This window comes from Cetorhinus maximus, chromosome 11, assembly GCF_964194155.1.
Source record: "Cetorhinus maximus chromosome 11, sCetMax3.hap1.1, whole genome shotgun sequence".
Classification (NCBI taxonomy): Eukaryota; Metazoa; Chordata; class Chondrichthyes; order Lamniformes; family Cetorhinidae; genus Cetorhinus; species Cetorhinus maximus.
Window position 1 is genome coordinate 51,382,439 of NC_135889.1, and position 20,607 is coordinate 51,403,045.

The window sequence follows — 20,607 nt, forward strand, 5'->3', positions numbered from 1 at the left end:
TATGGCCAAAGTGGCTGACTACTGTCTAAAAATCATCAACAGGGCAAAATCTTTAAATGCATGTTTCTGTCTCAGCTGAGTCATAAAGTTAAGTGGTTATCGCTCTTTGATATGCAAATATTATTTTTTAAGCAGAAAAATCCCATAAAATCAGCCTTTGGCTAATGTACAAAATTAAAATTTTATCGGTTCAGTTCCTTAAAATCGTAAAATTTAGGTAGTTCAGTGAATTTTTTTTAAAAGTTTAATCTTTTATCAGTTGAGTCATGGAATTAAAGCGTCGTTTCAACTCTGATTCAGTGCTATAAATGCTTTATGGACAAATGTTCCAAACCAAGCTTTTCATTGTTTGCATTGTTTTAAAGTAACAGCCATTCATTTTTGGAATGAGGTATGAAATAGCTTTTTAACCTCGCCATGTTGTACTCCTCTCTCCTCCCCTTCAAAATTCTCATTGCTTACTGCCCCCTCCCCCCATACTGCAGAACACAGATAACCACCAGCTTATTTTCTCTACCACCAACCATCTCCTAATTCCCCCTCCCCAGTCTCCTTATAAGGATTTTACTCCTTATAAGAAGTTAAGGCTGAGCCTATCTTTTCAGGTACATCTGTCGCTTCTCCTTGCCTGCCAGACCAAACCTCCTTCCTGCCCTAACCCTGAATCTGTCAGGGCTGTCTCATTTCTATCCTTTGTCCTGTCATGCCCTTTCTGAGCTGATCTTTGCCATGAGACTCTGGTCCTGTGCCTACTCCTACTAAACCTTTGTAGACTTTTCTTCCTGGCCCAATTCTAGCTAACATTGTAAATGATTGCTTCTCCTCAGATTTTGTTGCTCTCTCCTTCAAAACCACCATCATTGCCCATCTCAAAAAAAAATGCAATCCTTCTGCCCTTACAAACTGCTTTCCATCTCCAGCCTCTCTTTCCTCTAAAATCCTTGATTTGTCACCTCACAAATCGATGCCTATCTTTTTCATAACACCTTGTTTGGGGATAGCTCAACTTCCCTGACTCCCCAAAGCCTGTCCACAAAGCACAATTCAGGAGTGATGGAATACTCCCCACTTGCCTGGATGAGTGCAGCTCCGAAAATGCTCAACACAAGCCAGGACAAAGCAACCCACTTGACCAGCACTCCATTAACCACCTTAAAACTTTCACTCCCCTTATTAACGCTAAGCGGCAGCAGTGTGTAGTATATACAAGATTCACTGCAGCAATTTGCCAAGGCTCCTTCAACACCTCTACTACCTAGAAGGACAAGGCAGCAGATGCATGGGAATACTGCCATCTGCAAGTTCCCCTCCAAGACACACAGCATCCTGAAACTACATTTCTGTCCTTCACTGTCACAAAATCCAGGAGCTCCCGTTTATTGTCCTTGTTCAGAGTCAACCACATTGCTGTGGGTAAGGATAAGGACAGCAGATTTCCTTCCCTAAAGGACATTAGTGAACCAGATGGGTTTTTACAACAATGGTTTCATGGTCATCATCAGACTTTTAATTCTAGATTTTTATTGAATTCAAATTTCACCATCTGCTGTGGGGGGGATTCGAACCCCAGAGCATTACCCTGGGTCCCTGGAATACCAGTCCAGTGACAATATCGCTATTCCACCGCCTTCCCTAACAGCATTTGGACTGCAGCAGTTCAAGAAGTGGCTCATCCCAGCCACTTTTCCAAGGGCAATTATGGATGAGCAACAAATGCTAACTTTGGCAGCGATGCTCACATCCCATGAAAAAGAAATTCTCTCCAGTCAGGTTTTGACCACTGCCGCAGTACCAAAACCGAGCTAACTGAAGTCACAAATGACCCTTGTTCACTGTGACCATGATGTATTATTCCTTTTTGTCATCTACAATGTCTCTTTTGCCTTAACACAATTGACCAGATGATCGTTATCCCAACACCTCTACATTGTCCAGCTCAGTGAAACTAGCTTTAAATGCTTTTGTTTATCCATCTGATCATGGCCTGGGTGTCTTCAGCATAAACTTCTCAATCCCCCAAGGAGCTTTGCCCCCTCCTCCTTTCTCTTCCTTATGTATATGCAGCCACCTAGGGTATGTCAGCCTTAGACATTAGGTTAGCTGCCACATGTGTGCTGATGACACCCAGCTCTATGTCTCTGCCACTACACTGCCACTTCATTATTAGACTCCAATTTGAATCAAACAACCATTTTGCTCTCCCACCGATTCTGCTCCACTATTACTTATTGCATTCTCCTTTACAGCCACAGACTGCAGACATGTTGGTTCAGTCCATGACAGAATCCTGTTTAATCCAGAACTGACTGCCTGTTTCCACCTTTGTAATGTTACCTGACTCAGTTCATACCTCAGTCCATTTGCTGCTGAAACCCTCATTCATGCCTTTGTCACTGAGTCAATTATTCCAATGTTGTCCTGGTTAATCTCCTGTCCTCTACCAATCTGTAAACTTCAGCTCATCCAAAATACTCCTGTCCCCCACACAGTTCCATTGACCCAACACCTCATCCTTGAAGCCCTGCATTTTCTTCCAGGTGCCCCCATGCCTCAAATTTTAATTTGTCATCCATATTTAAACCCCTATCCTTGTAACTCGTTGCCTGACAACAACAACCCTCCCCGCCCAACAAATCCCCCATTCCTTCTTGTTCTCCCTTTTCCCACACTCTTCTCTCCCCTCCTCCCCAACAACCCCCCCCCCCCCCCCCCCCCCCCCCCCCCAACACTACTGGTGGCCATGCCTTAGGGTGCTGAGGGCCTACATTCTGTCATTCTCAACTTAAACCCCTGCCTCTTCACCTTCCTCTCCTCTTTCGGGACCTTCCTTCAAGCTCACCTTTTTAATCACAGTTTGGATCACCCCTACTGCTTCTTTAGCTCATCGTTTTTTTTATTATGCCTCTGTGGATCACCTTAGAACATTTTTCGATATTGAAGGTGCTGTATAAATACAGAGTTGTTATTGTGCACTAAATATCACTTCAACGCTTGTCATGCTGTCAGATCAGCAACAAAAGTATTGTCAGATTTATAAACCTAATATTCGATTATAAAAATGTAAAATACGTAAATTACCTCAGGGAAGGCTTTAGTACTGAATCACTTTGAAGGTTAGTAGAACATCTTTGGTTATGAATTTCTGTTCACTTATATCCCATAAAGTAGTCTTTAGAATTGATATGCACAAATTTGTTCATTGTCTCAGTTTTTCTCCTTGGACAATAGGTAGTATTTGTGTACCTAATATTGGTGTGTAAGTTTGTTAATGTAAGTGACTTACACAGAGCCACAAGACAACTTGCATTCGTGTATAAATTGCATCCCAGGTTCTAAGGTCAGAAATTTCTGTATGAAAGATGAACATTGTGCCAGATTTTACAATAATTTCTGATTTTCCCCAACCCATCACAATACACAGTCTACATTGTCTTGAACATTCTCACATGAATTCTTACCTTGCCACCCCCTCTCCCCTCCCTATCTTCCTTGATAATTTGTTGGACCACATATCAAAGAAAGACAGACTTGCATTTATATAGCCCTTTTTATGACCACTGGACATCTCAAAGCACTTTACAGTCTATGAAATACTTTTGAAATAAAACATGGCATTTAATTTGTGCACAGCAAGCTCCCACAAACAGTAATATAATAATGACCAGATCATCTGTAACAAGTCTTTACTATGTTTTATTTTTGATCCTGGTTTTCTTTCCTGCCAATTTTTTCCTTTTGTAATTTCATTTATTTTTCTTCCTTTTCGCAAAAGTAAAAATACTGTTTATGGAGTTTGTTCCCCATCTTACAACTCCGCAATCTGCTGTTTTGTTAGTAACCCAACATTTTAATACTGAAATATTGAAGGCTTACAGATTTTCAACATTGAGAATTTCTCAAATATATATACACATTACGAGCTTTCATCATTCCCTTATTTTCCATTGGAGGTTTCAAGATTATGGGTGATCTTTGACAATATGCTCATGCCTATGTAATGACAGGTTGATAAGTGTTATGGCACGCAGGCTGACAGCACTTGCATGTTTTCCCACAGAAATGAGGGCTCTTTCAGAACTCCTGGGCCCATATGGAATGAAGTTTTTAAGTGAAAGCCTGATGTGGCACATTTCCTCACAGGTGGCAGAGCTCAAGGTAAGATTGGGGTTTCATTACAGCTATGTCTGCATGTTAGTGCAGAGAATAAAATGATAAAATATACTATTATAAAACAACACTGACTGTGAAATTATAAAGCCGGTATTTTTTTTTAAGTATGATGGGAATTTGCAGCCGAAATCATGAAGACTAATATAAGTATCTTGTGGGAACAGTAGTAAAACACACATTAAAATATTTGTGCAGATGTAAGAATTTCAGTTATTAACTTTAAAGATTACATACTAACAACTTAGCTGTAATAATTGGCAATTTTCATGGGTAGCCATTGGCCAAGTGTTGATCATTGATCCGATGAACTTCCAGAGAAGCTCCCTCATTTAATGTTTACCAAAAAATTTGAAGTGATTTTCTCATGTTGTCATGGTAGTGATTGCATGTTTTTGAGTGTGATGTTTCAGCTATCTTTACTCATGTCTTGTACTTTGAAGAGTGAGGTCCATTGCCGTTACCTGGCTACATTGCCGTGGCAACTGTTGTAGCCTGCCACCTGGTGTTGGTTTGAGATTTGTATAAGCCCATTTGAACCAATGGCTTCCTGTGATAAATTCCTAACTTTTAGCACTGTGACAGCAAATACAATGTTCAGATTTGATCTCAACTCTGCCCTACATCATCCAAAGCTAACAAAGCATCACCAAAATAATATACTCCCAATAATCCTGAGAGCCAAAACGAGTAAAAATAACTATTTAGATTATACTGCTTCTCCGTGTTGTTTCGTCTAATTAATGGGGAGGGGTGATGGAGAGGGAGGGGTGATGAGGTGAGGAAGGGTAATGGGGATGGTTAGGGTAACTTGGAGAGGAGGGGCAGGGTAATGAAGAGGGTAGGGCAATAAGGTGGGAAGGGGTAATGGAGTTAGGGGTAATAGGTTGGGGAGGGGCGTAGAGCAAAGAAGATTTAGGGGAGATTCAATAGAGATATTCATCATAATATTGGATTTGAGTAGAAGAAATGAGCATAAACTGTTTTCTCTGGCAGTATCGGCACTAACCAGATAAAACTGATTTAAAATAATTGGCAGAAAGAACTAGAGGGGGAGAAGAGTATTATTTTAACACAGGACTGTTGTGATGGGGGTTGGAAGCAGATTCATTGGTATCTTTCAAAAAATAATTGGACATTTATTTGTAGAGGACTAATTTTTAGGGCTTTGAGGTGCGTGGGACTAAGATTGGCAACTCTTTCAAAACACAGTCGGCTGAAGGCCTCCTATTGTATTGTAAGAGTCATAATTGGCACTCCATCCACCACCTTTAAAAATTCACTTCCTCCACCACAGTGGCAGCAATATGTGCTATCTACAAGATGCACTGCAGCAACTCACCAAGGTTTCTTTAACAGCACTTTCCAAATCCATGGCACCTACCATCTAGAAGGACAAGAGCAGCAGATGCATGGGATCACCATCACTTGCAAGTTCCCCTCCAAGCTACACATCATACTGACTTGGAACTATATCGCTGTTCCTTCACTCTCACTGGGTCAAAATCCTGGAAATCCCTGCCGAATAGCACTTTGCGTCTACCTACACTACATGGACTGCAGTAGTTCAAGATGGTGGCACAGCATCACCACCTCACGGGCAATTAGGCTGAACAATAAATGCTGACTAGCCAGCGATGCCCACATCCTATGAATGAATAAATAAACTTATTCGGAAAATAGAAGCACATGGTATCAAAGGGACAGTGATAACTTGGGCACAAAGTTGGCTAAGGAATGGAGGCAGTAGTGGTGAACAGATGTTTTCTGACTGGAGAAAAATATGCAATGGGTGGTGCCCAGGGTTGGTATTAGGACCATTTCTTGTTAAGTATAAATTACGAGCTTTGGGTATAGGGAGTAGTATTTTCAAGTTTGGAGACAATAAAAAATTTGCCAACATAGTAAATGGTGAGCATGCTCACAAACTTCAGGAAGACATAGGTTAGTGAAATAGGAACATACATAGCCGATGCAATTTAAAGCGGCAGGTGTGAAATGATGCCCTTTGAGAGAGAAAACACTGAGAAGCTTTATAATCTAAATGGTTTTATTTTGAGGTGCAAGAGCAGAGAGCCGAAAGGTACATATTCACAAATCCTTGAAGGACAAGCTGATAAGGCAATTGATGAGAGAGCATATGGGGTACTTGACTTTTTAAATAAGGGCATTGAATGCAAAAACAAGGAAGTCATGCTAAATGCTTACAATTCTGGGCACCACATTAGGTAAGGTTCAAGAGAGGGTATGGGGAAGATTTGCCAGAATGTTACCAATCATGTGGAGATATTGCAGAAACTGGGATTATTCTTTTTGAGGGCAGAGAAGGTTAAGGAGCAAGCAAATACAGGTATTCAGAATTACAAAGAGTATTGGTAGAGCAAGTAATGAAAAGCTATTTCCTTTTGTAAGTGGGTCAGTAAGCAGAGATCACAGATTTAAATTGAGTTGGAGGAGAAATGAGCAATTTCTTCACACACTCTGTTAAGATCTGGAATGTGCTGCCCAAGAGGGAGCTAGAATCTTATTGCGTAGGAGCTGTGAAAAGGTAATTGACATGTACTTAGAGAGCTAATTTAGAGCATAATGGGTAAAAAGCTGGGGTGTGGGACTAAATTTCAAAGAGCTGTCATAGGTGTGATGGGCCAAATGCCTTTGGTGCTGTAAAATTTTATGATTCTACTTATCAGAACATTTAAAATAAAGCATTTATTTAATAAAACAGTTTATTTCTCATATAGATGTCTTCCTATGCTGAGTGCATAATAGCCTTTTCATGACTCAATAGGTACTCAGTGTGGCAAAAACAGCTGTTTAACTTTGGTTATAAGTAGCTGTGGCTCTTGTGTTTCTGTAAATTTAATTTGTCACCTTGTGCACCAATTGCACATCTCTCTGCAACAAGAATATTAAGATAGCCCAAGAAATATTTCCACGTGCTGGTGGTTGGGATGAACGAATAGGGGACAGTGGTGATATTACTCCATGTGCCTGTTGACGAATCATAACATCCAACTGCTGCATAAAGAGGGGAAAAAAAAGCTCTATACAACAATTCAAGAACTTTGTCTCCAGCATGCCCCATGCTGGAGAATAAGCCCCATAAGAGATTTTTTAGAGCAAGAGCCAGGTACTGTCACACATACAAGGTTTGGGGAGGGGGATGGGGTGCATGCAAGGGTACTTGCTCTCTGCTCAAAGATTGCTTTGCAACTATGCTAATACTATGCAGTTTTGTATTCTTCCAGTTCCATTCTTTAAAAAAAAATCCCTCTTACAATCATTGCTTAGAGCAGTACCTTATTCACTGTTCATGCTGCTATGCAGTAAAAAAAAATCAAAATAAAAAAATCATTGCTTCCATGTCAGCAATTGTGCATCTTAATAACCAACTCAATGAGTCACTGCGCTGGATGATGTGGCACTGAACCACAGATCAGGAGAGCCTTTTGTTCAGTTCCCAGGCTGTGGCAAGCTAACCAATGTTAAACAGGCTAGCTTCAGAACAGTATGGTTACACTCATTATCCCTGGACTAGAGAGAAAACAGATTGACAACACTCCTAATTGTTACCCCATGGCTCCTGTTAAAAGTGTGCAGGTTTAGATTTCAGGCAAGAGCCAGATCATTTTCCAGTGATAACCCTTATGATGTAATAACTTGGCAACGTGCCCTACTAGGAAACAAAATTTATGGTAAGATTAAATAAATGGAGGAGGAAAAGTTTGTCACATATGCACACCTTTTGTAAGTAATTGCCACAGATTTAAAAATCAGGTAATTGTATGATAAACAGATAGTTGTGCGATTACACGAACATAATGAAATACGAGCAGAAGTAGGCCATTCGGCCCTTCGAGCCTGCTCTGCCATTCAAGAAGATCATGGCTGATCTGTTTTGAGTTCCATATTCCCATCTACCGCTGATAACCTTAGATTCTTGTTGGGCAAGTGAATCAATCTACCTCCGCCTTAAAAAAAATTCAGTGACCCTGCCTCCACTGCCTTCTGAGGCAGAGTGAGTTCCAAAGTCACATGACCCTCAGAAAAATTTTCTCCTCATTTCTGATTAAAGTTGCTGATCCATTTCTTTCTGTAGGATTTCCTACAAATAAAAAAGAATTATAAAGAGAATCAAAGATTCACGGAAGTATAGGCATATTACTGTGAGGAACATGCTTACCAAAAGTCCCTTTTTGTGCTTAGTAGCTTAGTCCTTGAGTTATTTTCCATGATGTGAATTGTAACTTTTTTTATATCAATGTAGTTGTATTTCTTTTCTTTATTCTTTCATGGGCTGTGGGCATCACTGACAAGGCTAGCATTTGTTGTTCATCTCTAATTGTCCGTTGAACTGGGTGGCTTGCTAGGCCTTTTCAGAGGGCAGTTAAGAGTCAACCATGTTGCTCTGCAACTGGAATCACATGTAGGACAGACCAGGTAAGGATGTCAAATTTCCTGCCCTGAAGGACATGGGTGAATTAGTGACGACCAGCTTTATAGTCCATATTTTATTTAGTTTTTTTTATTCATTCACGGGATGTGGGTTTTGCTGGCTGGGCCAGCATTTATTGCCCATCCCTAACTGCTCTTGCAAAGATGGTGAGCTGCCGCCTTGAACCGCTGCAGTCCATGTGGTATAGGTGCACCCACAGTGCTGTTAGGGAGGGAGTTCCAGGATTTTGACCCAGCGACAGTGAAGGAACGGCAATATATTTCCAAGTCAGAATGGTGTGTGGCTTGGAGGGGAACTTGCAGGTGGTGGTGTTCCCATCAATCTGCTGCCCTTGTCCTTCTAGATGCTAGCAGTTGTGGGTTTGGAAGATGCTGCCTAAGATCCTTTGTGAGTTTCTGCAGTGCATCTTGTAGATGGTACACACTGCTGCTACTGTGTGTTAGTGGTGGAGGGACTTAAAGCTTGTGGAAGGAGTGCGAATCAAGTGGGCTGCTTTGTACTGGACAGTGTCAAGCTTCTTGAGTGTTGTTGGATCCAGGTCATTGGTGGGGGAGTATTCCGTCACACTCCTGACTTGTTCCTTGGAGATGGTGGATAGGCTTTAGGGAGTCTGGAGGTGAGTTACCCATCGCAAGATTCCTAGCCTCTGACCCGCTCTTGTAGCCACAGTATTTATATGACTCGTCCAGTTCAGTTTCGGATCAATGTTAAGCCCCCAGGATGTTGATAGCGGTGGATTCAGTGATGGTAATGCCATTGAACATCAAAGGATGATGGTTAGATTCTCTCTTGTTGGAGATGGTCATTGCCTGACACTTGTGTGGCGTGGACATTACTTGCCACTTGTCAGCCCAAGCCTGGATATTGTCCGGGTCTTGCTGCATTTGGACATGAACTGCTTCTGTATCTGAGGAGTCGCGAATGATGCTGAACATTGTTCAATCATCAGCGAACATCCTCACTTCTGACCTTATGATGGAAGGAAGGACATTGATGAAGCAGCTGAAGATGGTTGGGCCAAGGACACTACCCTGAGGAACTCCTGCAGTGATGTCCTGGAGCTGAGACGACTGACCTCCAAAAACTACAACCATTTCCCTTTGTGCTAGGTATGACTCCAGCCAGTGGAGAGTTTTCCCCCTGATTCCTATTGAGTCCAGTTTTGCTAGGACTCCTTGATGCCACACTCGGTCAAATGCAGCCTTGATGTCAAGGGCAGTCACTCTCACCTCACCTCGGGAGTTCAGCTCTTTTGTCCATGTTTGAACCAAGGCTGTGATGAGGTCAGGAGCTAAGTGGTCCTGGCAAAACCCAAACTGGGCGTCAGTGACCAGGTTATTGCTAAGCAAGTGCCGCTTGATAGCACTGTTGATGACCCCCTTCCATTACTTTACTGATAATCGAGAGTAGACTGATGGGGCAGTAATTGGCCAGGTTGGATTTGTCCTGCTGTGTGTACAGGACATACCTGGGCAATTTTCCACATAGCCAGGTAGATGCCAGTGTTGTTATTTTACTGGAACAATTTGGCTAGGGGCATAGCAAGTTCTGGAACAGAAGTCTTCGATGCTATTGCCAGAATATTGTCAGGGCCCATAGCCTTTGCACTATCCAGTGCCTTCACCACACATAGCGAGGATTTGAACCCATGCCCCTAGAGCATTAGCCGGGGCCTCTGGATTGCTTGTCCAGTGACGTTACCAATGCGGCACCATCTTCCCGTAATGTCCAGTAATCAAATTGGATAAGTCTGTATTTCCCCAGCCTTGTGGTAGAATTTGGATCCAGCATTCTCAGAAGCTTGTTTCACTTAATAGTGTTATAGCTTAAAGATTATTAAAAACAGACAGTCAGTGTTAAAGGAGTGTATAGAAAATTAGCATTATTGTACTAAAAACTGACAGTGCAAAGAAGTAGTGTATTTTTTTTACAGACTAACAATGAAGAATAATAATTCCATTAAATTCCAAAATAACTACTGGTTGCATTCGTATAATTTTATGTATCCGGTCCTGACGTACCCTCAGGACATCAAAGTGTGTTGGCTGTACAGCCATTTCTTTTATCATGTTGTGCATTTGTACTTAAGACAACTGACAAAACTTATTCATAATTTTAACCAGATCAAGGAGAGAGGCACTAAGTAGAAGTCAAATTTCCTCACACTCTGGTAAAAATCTGGGGATGTCACTGAAACAATTGTTTGATATTTATAGTTTCTTTTTGAAAGGAGAATTTTTCTTCTCCATGTATGGCTTTGATTCTGCTTAGTGTTTCAGTCTTCCTAAAAGTAAAGCCCCATACCACTATGAAACAAGCTAATTCATGATAATGACCACACAGCTTGCCAACAGCAGACATTCCAGAGTTTTCATACCATATTATTTCTAGCTGTCGTAGAAACTTGGTCTTTATGAAAACTTGTATAACTATTTTCCTTCTGTCATGCCCTCCTGACCATTTGAGTGTGATATTTCTTCCAAGATTTTTGAAATAACTAAATTATTTCATCTTCACACCCCACCCCCATTTTGAAATGCTCATGCCATTTAGTGAACTTGTGCCTTGTTCTGTTTTATAATTTAAAAGATAGACCGTATCATTCCGAAACCATTTACTGGAAGGAATGGGAGACTTGTTTGAAGTGGTTTGCCTCATTTTTCAACTCCTTAAGATGAAATTTGGCTTCTGCTCGGTACCTTCTTGTAACTTGTCTGAGATCATGAGCTAGCTTTGCCAATAACCTTAGTGTATATTAGAAACAGTATGCTAGATGGCACACTTACCCTTACATCATACCTTTCATGTTTTGCAATTGCTAAAAGCCGCTGTTTTAGATTGGTGTCACCACTGATGACTGACTTGCAACCACCAGTACTTCAGCCTATTTATTTTTTAAATAATGTGTGCAGATTTCATTCAAGATTTGAAAGGGCAATCCATACTTCATTTATTTACATTTCAAATGGACAGCATCATGCTCAAATTGCACATAATTTGATTTGTTGAAATCAGTCACATCCCTGCAAAACTAAGAAATCCTATGTCCATTTTTTTTGAATAAACAAAGCTTGTATTTCTTGAGTATGTGATGTTCAGTAGAACGTGACCTAAATTCTGTTCCAGAGTGCAGAAGCCATCATACATATCGTTAAAAATAAGTTGTGCAACCATAAAGAGTTCCCCAACTTTTATAAAAGAAAGTATTATTCTTAGTTTAAGTTTGATGAATATTTTTATCAGTTCCCTCAGCAACATGGAAACCCTTGAGTTGGGGGTCTCTTACTGTTAGGCTGCTCCAGTGACATCACCAATAAAGAGTGCACCAGAGCAGCTTGATTGTAAACAGCAGGGTTTTAACCTCACATCAGTCTAAGAGCTGCCCCAGCCCAAGGAAACTACAGTCTGATTGGGAATGTTCCTTATGAAACTGCTGGGGAATACATAGAGATGTTCCCTGTTGCAAAGCAGCCAGTTGCCAGAAAATCCGAGCCATGAGGGGCACCTGACTTGAGGGTTTTCATGCTGGTAAGGAAGCCAAAATTAACTGAAGATAATATTTTCTTCTATGAAGTAGTGGAGTATTTTGAATATAAAGTATTCTGCCTCTCATCCGCCACTTCAGCTGAATTTTCTCTTTAAGCTTTTCTGTCTTGGGGTAGATGACTTGTTTCCTTGAAGACTTGCTTAAAAGTACAGTATAATGTTTATGTGACCTCTAAGTGAGATTGTTGGATGTTGAAAATTATAATTGTGATTGATAATTTGATGTATGGCTCTTTGTCTCTCCTCCCCCCACAAAAAAAAGATAAAAAATAAACATCTTGCCGGTAATTTAAAATATATCCTATCTAAGATTAATGTATTTTACTTTTTTCCTTAAATTGCACATAAGTGGGATGTGTTGCACTCTAAAGTATTTTCATTCTCAACTAAAATATCAAAGTGTAATTCAAAGCTTTGTGTACAATTTAAGCAAGCAGAAATCTGACTGTTGAAGGCTTTGCAGACCTTGGTGTATTAACACAGTTGGTGTATAACATTGACCTTATTTTTTCTGTACCACACTTAATGCAAGTATCATTTGCAATATAGTACATCCTGGATTTATAAAATGATTATAATATAGCAAAACATTAATTTATTTGAAAATAGCCTGCAGATGAAACTCTTTTAAATAGGCATAAGAAATGTGATCCCCACAAGCTATGGAGGACATTCTTCTGTTTCTGAAATCAAATTATTTTTCATTTGCGGTCAACCTCAGGGGAGTTTATTATTGTGTGAAAACAGTATTGGCAGTTAGTATCCCTTACATACAAAAGGCCATTTAACCTTTGCCTTCATATGAAAGTAATTTATTTCTTTGTGGAGGAGGGGGTTGGAAGAAAGAGAGGAATGTGTAATTTGGACAAAATATTCTAAAGTTAGCGAGAGTTGATGTCAATTCCTGAGCTTTATTTTTTCCCATTTCAGCATTCTTATTTAATATAAAATTACTGTCAATTTGTTTGCATGTTTCTGACAAATAAAGATATTATGCAAAAACAATTATAAAATTACAGTTTTATAATGCTTTTCGGTAATGTAACATAGTTTTCTCATCTGTCTGAGTAGCTAAAGGGAAGGAAGTTCTTGGGAATTTATTTTCTTCAATGTATGTTTTCTTTATTGTATACTGAGAAAAACATTAATTATTTTAAAAGTTAAAGTTTTATGCCTTGTGGAATCCTGACAAAATGGGTCTCTACCATTAAATTGGCATTAGTGAAAGAGTTGATCTATATGTCTTGAAGCAGTTTCATGGGCTGAAATTGGGGCTTTGACTGTTGAGAGTGAATCAAGAGCCACTCAGCCCAAAAATGTGCTGCAAGTAGACAGCATATTTTTCTGGGCTGTGGTGGTAGCAGATTGACTGTCAAGCCAATCTATGTTTGTGGCTACTATAGCACCCAGTAGAGCCATGATTATGGAAGGGCATTGTATGGGGAGACCCAGTTGATAGTCGCATAAAAATTTGTTTTTACGTCACTTTTTATAACAATGCTACCAATATACAAGAAATGAGTCATCTGTAGACTTTCCTTCCATTAAATTCACTATGTGGTGTGGCACTAAGCTTCATAGAAATTCCCAAATTTGTTCATTTGATGGGGTCTGAATTAGTATTTGTACCCTTGAACTTAGCAAGTGGAAAACTTCGCAAATTTCCATCTAAATGATGACATAGTAGTGATTATGACTGCTTCCCTATCTACCTTCCTCCCAACTTTTAATAGAAATACACGTGTTGATGGTAGCTGAAGTAGGATGGAGTTCAACTGTGATGGTCAGCACAATGGAATTGTCGGATGATGCTTTCTTTCTGGTTCAGACATGAAGTATTGATACTGGTGCAATGTGCCAGTGTTGCTGACGTCTGTAAAGGGACAAGTTGGTGGTTATTTGAAAACAAAATGATTAAATATGGTAATTTTGAAGTAGTACTGCAGATAAGACGCCAAGCAATACTTTTGTGATTCGACCTTGATACAATGGCTGACAGAATTAGAGTTGCCTTCTGTGCCTCAGCTTCTCATTGAGTGTTTCCATGGCGGCTGATGACTCTATCATGGGAAGATGATTTGAGGAACAGAGGGAAAAAATTGAAAATGAATATCTGTCTAATTCCACTGTGTTTCCCTTTGGGTTGAAAGTGGGAAGACTAGGAAACAGGGTGAAGTATCATAAGTATTTTAGAAATAAGGCCAAAGGTGGATTGATTTAATTTGAGGACTCTTGATTTCTTTGGGAACCAAAGACTTTTGAACCAGCTGGAGTTTCTAAACCTGATTTCCTTTTCCAGATTGAAATATTTGCTTGATTTTGGTTATCTGAGTAACTATCTAATACTAAGTATCCTTCCTTCCTAGAAATTAGTTGTGGAGAATGTTGACGTGCTAACTCAAATGAGGACTAGCTTTGATAAACCAGACCAGATGGCAGCGCTCTTCAAAAGATTAACATGTGGGTATAGAGCATGTTCTCAGATTACAGAAACTGTGTAGACAGTGTAACAATTTTTTAATCTGTGTTGACATAACTTCCTTGTTGCAATTATAGTGTTGAGCATTCCATCTTCACTTTTTACACAAAATCACATGGTTATCTAATACTGTGCATTTTTAATCTTACACATTGCCATTATTTGAAACATTAATAGGGTATTGCTACTTCAGATTAGAGGTGTCTGTGCATTGTTTTTCCTAGGGGAACACTGACAAAAATGACAGAGCCCTTTCTAAAGCTCAAGAAGGGCAGATTTCAGTAACCAAAAACAAAGCCATACTTTGAAAAGTTTCTTGTGTTCTTTGAGTAGCTGTACATCTTTATTTACTGAAAGTTTGTTTTTGGCTTGCTTATGATTAGTTAGCTGCAAAGCAGAGAATTTTAATCCCAATAATTTTTCTTCAGTACAAAATATTTGGGCTTGACGATATTGAAGGTTGCCAGGCAACTTACCCCACGCACTCAAGTCAAGAAACCTACCCTTAATATTTTTCCATGCTGGCATAATTTCAGATTTTGCAAGACCTATGGGTAATACTTAGTTTGCAAAATGATTTCAAAAAAGGGATGGCAGCCGCCAATTCTACCCCACTGTTGCATTTGTGGGAGACTAATATTGGCTGTATTGAAAAAGTGATCTGTTTAGTAATTGAGAGTGGTGCTGATCAGCAACATAGAGAAAGACAAATTATGTTCATCAGGATACTCATTTCTATATTCACCTTTGTAGGAAATTGCAATGCATTTCATAGTTTTGTTTTTCGTAGTTTTCATCCAGGCAAGGAAGGAAATTATAGAAATTCATTTTTGGCTCCATGTTGATGGTCAGAAGCTGCGTGGCCAGACTATTGTGATGAACATAAAAACACATCTTGATTTGGTCAAAGCCGTAATCTCATCCCAGTGGTCTTTATAACCTAGGAGTGCACTGCAGCATTCCACATTAACTTGCGAAGATAGGCAGCTATCTTAGGCAACAGTTTATCAGCTAACTCACATCAGACCAAGGGTTGACCTAGGACATTTGGGAAATGTGCACTTGGGAACGGAAGAGAAATAAGTAACCTTTTAAGGTCAAATGCTCAATAGTGATTTAAACCCTTAGTCCTTGGGCACTGGCTTTGAATTAAGTTTCCTGGTCTGGCATACAGAAAGATTTCCCTTAGCAATCCAGGAGACTATACTGTAAGCAAATACTTTTAGATCCTTTAAAACTGATTCCTCATCTGAGGAAAATATCAAAACTGGTCCTGGATTTTCCATCCTGGTGGAAACATGTAGATTTTTTAAAATAAAAGGTGTCTGACACTACTGACTGAAAATTGTACAAGGAAGAGAAAATGCTCAGGGGCAAGTGCAAAACAGGCTGGGGAAATTAAGATTAGTCCCACCTCTATTCACATCATGGAAAGAGACATGAAAGCCAAGTTAGATCTATCACACGGCAAGCTAGAGATGTTGGACATATGCTGTTTTATCAAATAATATTGTGTTTTTAATGAATAATTAGCACTTCAAAAAATCTGGAGTAGAAATTGCTTAAGCACAAGCTGTTAACATTGCAAATATTTTGCCTTAAGTGTAGTTTGTAAATATTTGTTATAATTTAACAATATAGAATGATAACTACATTTTTTTCACTGCATTTAGATTTTGCAATATGTAGGAAAATATTTAAAGCAATACAACATAAAGGAACAATTGAAAATTTACAGGTTAATTATTCTGGATTTCAAGTTCTAAAATAGATGCTCATCGCATGTAATGGGCTCTGAAATATATTTTTTTAAAACATTTAATTCATTCATATTTGTTTTTCAAAAGGAATTAGTTCTGCCAGCATTCCCAAATAATTGGGGAAGAAGAGCTAACTTTGTTTTTTCCCTCTTTTATTCCTCCCTCAGTTTCTTAACTAAAATGCCATCAGATTTAACTCTGCTGAAATTATGTTTCATAACACACCCGTTCAAAACTGCACATACTCAATATATATATTCAACAAGTCTGGCGGCATCTGTGGAGAGAGAAACAGAATCAACATTTTGAGTCTGTATGGCTCTTCAGAGCTAAAGAGAAGTAGAAATGTGATGGGTTTTATACTGTTTGAGGGGCTGGAACAAAATAGAACGTCAAGGATTGGTGGGAGCTCAGGAGAGATTGACAAAGATGCCATGGACACAAAACAGAGGGAGTGTTAATGGTAGTTTTAAAGATGAAAGAAGGCGCTGATAGCAGCATAAAAATAAGATAGCCGAATGTGTTAATAGCAGAACAAGGGCCAGCGCTCTGTGAAAGCACAATATAGAAACAAGTGACAAATGGCCCTGTTGCTGCGGGGGTGGGGGTGGAGGGGAAGGATTTTTATTTTAAAAGAAGATGTAAATGAATGAATAAATGAATATAGAATTTTTTTAAAAATGGATTGACAAAGGGGTGAAGATGGAGAAGAGAGTTCATGGTCTGAAGTTGTTGAACTCAATGTTAAGTCCAGAAAACTGTAAACTACCTCCTCATTGTTTTGCGAAACACCTTCGCCCAGTCTGCAAGCATGACCTAGACCTTACTGTCACTTGCCATTTCAATACACCATCTTGCTGTCATGCCCACATGTCCATCCTTGGCTCGCTGCAGTGTTCCAGTGAAGCCTAACGCAAACTGGAGGAAACAGCACCTCATCTTCCAAGTAGGCACTTTACAGCCTTCTGGACTTAACATTGAGTTCAGCAACTTCAGACCATGAACTCTCTCCTCCATTTTTACTCCTTTTTAAATCCAATTGTTATTATTTTTTAAATTTTACTTATGTTATCCTTTTTCTCCAACCGTCACCGCCCTCCCCCCACCTAACACACACACACACACACACACACACACCCCTCCCTCCCCATTACAGGGCAATCTGTTGTACTTTTACAGAGCGCTGGCCCTTGTTCTGCTATTAACACACTCTGCTATCTTACCTTTATGCCACCATCAGCACCTCTTTTAGTCTTTAACACTCCCTTTGTCGATCTCTCCTGAGCTCCCACCTCTGCCTGACCTATATTGCTCCACCCCCTCTTAAACAATATAAAATCCATCTCATTTCTGTTTCTCTTTAGCTCTGAAGAAGTCTTACAGACGCGAAACGTTAATTCTGTTTCTCTCTCCACAGATGCCGTCAGACCTACTAATTTTTCCAGCATTTTCTATTTGTATTTCAGATTTCCAGCATCCACAGTATTTTGTTTTTACCTTATTGTATATTATCTTCATAGGGAACTTAATCTGTTTTTTTTTCCAAAAAGAATAGTTCTGGAACCACCCACGTTTATTTTCTGAAATATTCTAATATGAACTTAAAATAATTAATTAAACAGGAGAAATGCCCACAAGTAATAACCTTTGTACAGTATATTGAAGTTTTTTGGATAGTTAACGATTAATCTGAAAGACTGCTGAGAATGTTAGTGCTGTACAAATCATTTTTTAAAGGATTCTGATTAACCTGTTGAATGTTTGGTACATTTTTTTGTGTATTATTACTGATCTATCTTAAAAAGGAACTATATAAGTGACACTGTCATCTACTTTTTGTCCCTAAATAATCTAGCGGTTGACAGCGTATTGAAGAGAATGACAATAATTGGTGTTATCTTATCATTCCGTTCACTAGCACAGGAAGCACTCAAAGATGTAAGTATTGACAGATTTGCATATATCCAATGAATAATACATAATTATGGTAAAATTACTGAATGTCGTATAACGCGCATAAAAGTAGCATTGGTGTCATTAGAGGAAAATATTTGATTAGACTAAGTCTTTACTGAGGAAAAATTGGATTAAATGGACTCCAAAGGGAAAATAAAATGTAACAAAGTTTAAATTAGCCAGAATATAGTAAACATTCGAACTTCTTCTAACAAATGTCACTCTCTTATTTCCAAATCGCTCTGCTGTTTTTTTAAAGACAGGAGAGAGCAACCAGAAAACTACAAGCCTGTCAATTTAACATCAATTGTAGTGAAGTTACTGAAATGTATTATTAGGGACAGAGCAGCTGATCATTTTATCAAGTATATTGATCAAAGGGAACATGGATTTGTGGCAGGTATGTTATGCCTGACTTAATGTAGTTAAATTTTCTAAGGAGGTCACTAACAAGGTGGACAATGACAACTTTCATTTGAATGATGTTTTCAAAATAGTTCAGTGTTTCAAGGTGCTCCAGAGGACTGTTATCAACAACAATGGTACCGCCTTTAATGCAATAAAATACCCTAAGATGCTTCACAAGAGTGTTATAAAGCAAAATTAGATACCGCGCTACATAAGGAGATATGAGGACAGGGAGTCAAAAGCTTGAACAAAGGAAAAAGAAATAGGGAGGCAGTGAGATTTAGGGAGGGAATTCCAGAGTTTAGGGCAGCTGAAGGCACAGCCACCTATGTTGGAGCATTTAAAATCAGGAATACTCAAGAGGCCAGAATTAGATGAGTGCAGATATCTCAGAAGATTGAGAGGCTGCAGGAGTGAGGCCATGAAGGGATTTGACAAAAAGGGTAAGAATTTTGAAATCAGGGCATTACTTGACCAGGAGCCAATTTAGGCCACAAGCCCAGGTGTGATAGCCGAGCGGGACTTGATGTGAATAAGGACACAGCCAAAGAGCTTTGGATAACTTCAAGTTTACTGAGTATAGAATGTGGGAGGTCAGCAAGGAGTCCATTGGAACAGTCAAGTCTAGAAGTAACAAAGGAATGAACGAAGGCTTCAACAAAGATGAGCTGAGGTAGGGGCACAGTCGGGCGATTATTACAGAGATGGTATTAATGATGGCATGGATATGAGGTTGGAAGCTCACCTACAAAGATTCTGGTTTAGTCTCAGACAGTTGTCAGGGAGAAGGATAGAGTTGGAAGCTAGGGAACTGAGTTTGGCAGTGGGACCGAAGACAGTGGCACTTGACAAGAACATTATTAACCATGCCAGAGTTGTCGGAACAGTTGAACAAAAGCTTCACAGAATCACAATCTCAGAATCACAGTGCAGAAGAGGCCCTTCGACCCATCGACCGTCACGTGAGAAACACCTGACCCTACCTACCTAATCCCATTTACCAGCACTTGGCCCATAGCCTTGAATGTTATGACGTGCCAATTGCTCATCCAGGTACTTATTAAAGGATGTGAGGCAACCCGCCTCCACCACCCTCCCAGGCAGTGCATTCCAGACCATCACCACCCTCTGGGTAAAAAGGTTTTTCCTCACATCCCCCCTCCTGCCCCTCATCTTGAACTTATGCCCCCTTGTGACTGACCCTTCAACTAAGGGGAACAGCTGCTCCCTATCCACCCTGTCCATGCCCCTCATAATCTTGTACACCTCGATCATGTCGCCCCTCAGTCTTCTCTGCTCCAACGAAAACAACCCAAGCTTGGTCAAAATTTTGGTTTTAAGGAGCTTCTTAAAGAACAAGAGGTAAGTGGAGTGGTTTAGGGAAAGATTTCCAGTGCGACGGTTGTAGGCAGCAGAAAGCATGCCAATGGTGAAACAATTAAAATCAGGTGTGCGCAAGAGGCCAGAATTGGTGGAATGCAGAGATCTAGGAGTTGTAGGGTTGGAAGCCATTATAGAGATAGGGAGGGTTGAGGTCTTGGAAGGTGCTAGAAACAGGATGAGAAATTTAAAATTGAGGTGTTGCTGGATTGCTGCCAATGTCAGACAGTGAGCATGGAGGTGATGGGTGATTAGGACTTGGTGTGAGTTAGGATAGAGACAGCAGAGTTTTGAATGAGCTCGAGTTTATGGACGGTAAAAAATGAGATGCCAGCCAGGAGAACATTGGAATAGTCATGTCTCGATGTAATTCAGTGTCATGAGTGTGAATTTGGAGCTTGACATGTTTTTCTATGATATTGCTGAGGGACAGCCTGTAGATGAGAAATTGGAGG

General features: G+C 39.8%; 1 protein-coding gene across 2 annotated transcripts in view; it reads left to right on the top strand.

The window, feature by feature from the left end:
• nckap1 (NCK-associated protein 1) overlaps positions 1 to 20,607 on the top strand; it is a 210,791-nt gene that overhangs the window by 144,306 nt on the left and 45,878 nt on the right. For both annotated transcript variants that reach the window (XM_078551916.1, XM_078551917.1), the window contains exons 23-25: positions 4,058 to 4,155; positions 14,536 to 14,629; positions 18,264 to 18,346. In XM_078551916.1, the coding sequence (XP_078408042.1) occupies positions 4,058 to 4,155; positions 14,536 to 14,629; positions 18,264 to 18,346 (275 nt within the window). The remainder of the gene's footprint in view (positions 1 to 4,057; positions 4,156 to 14,535; positions 14,630 to 18,263; positions 18,347 to 20,607) is intronic.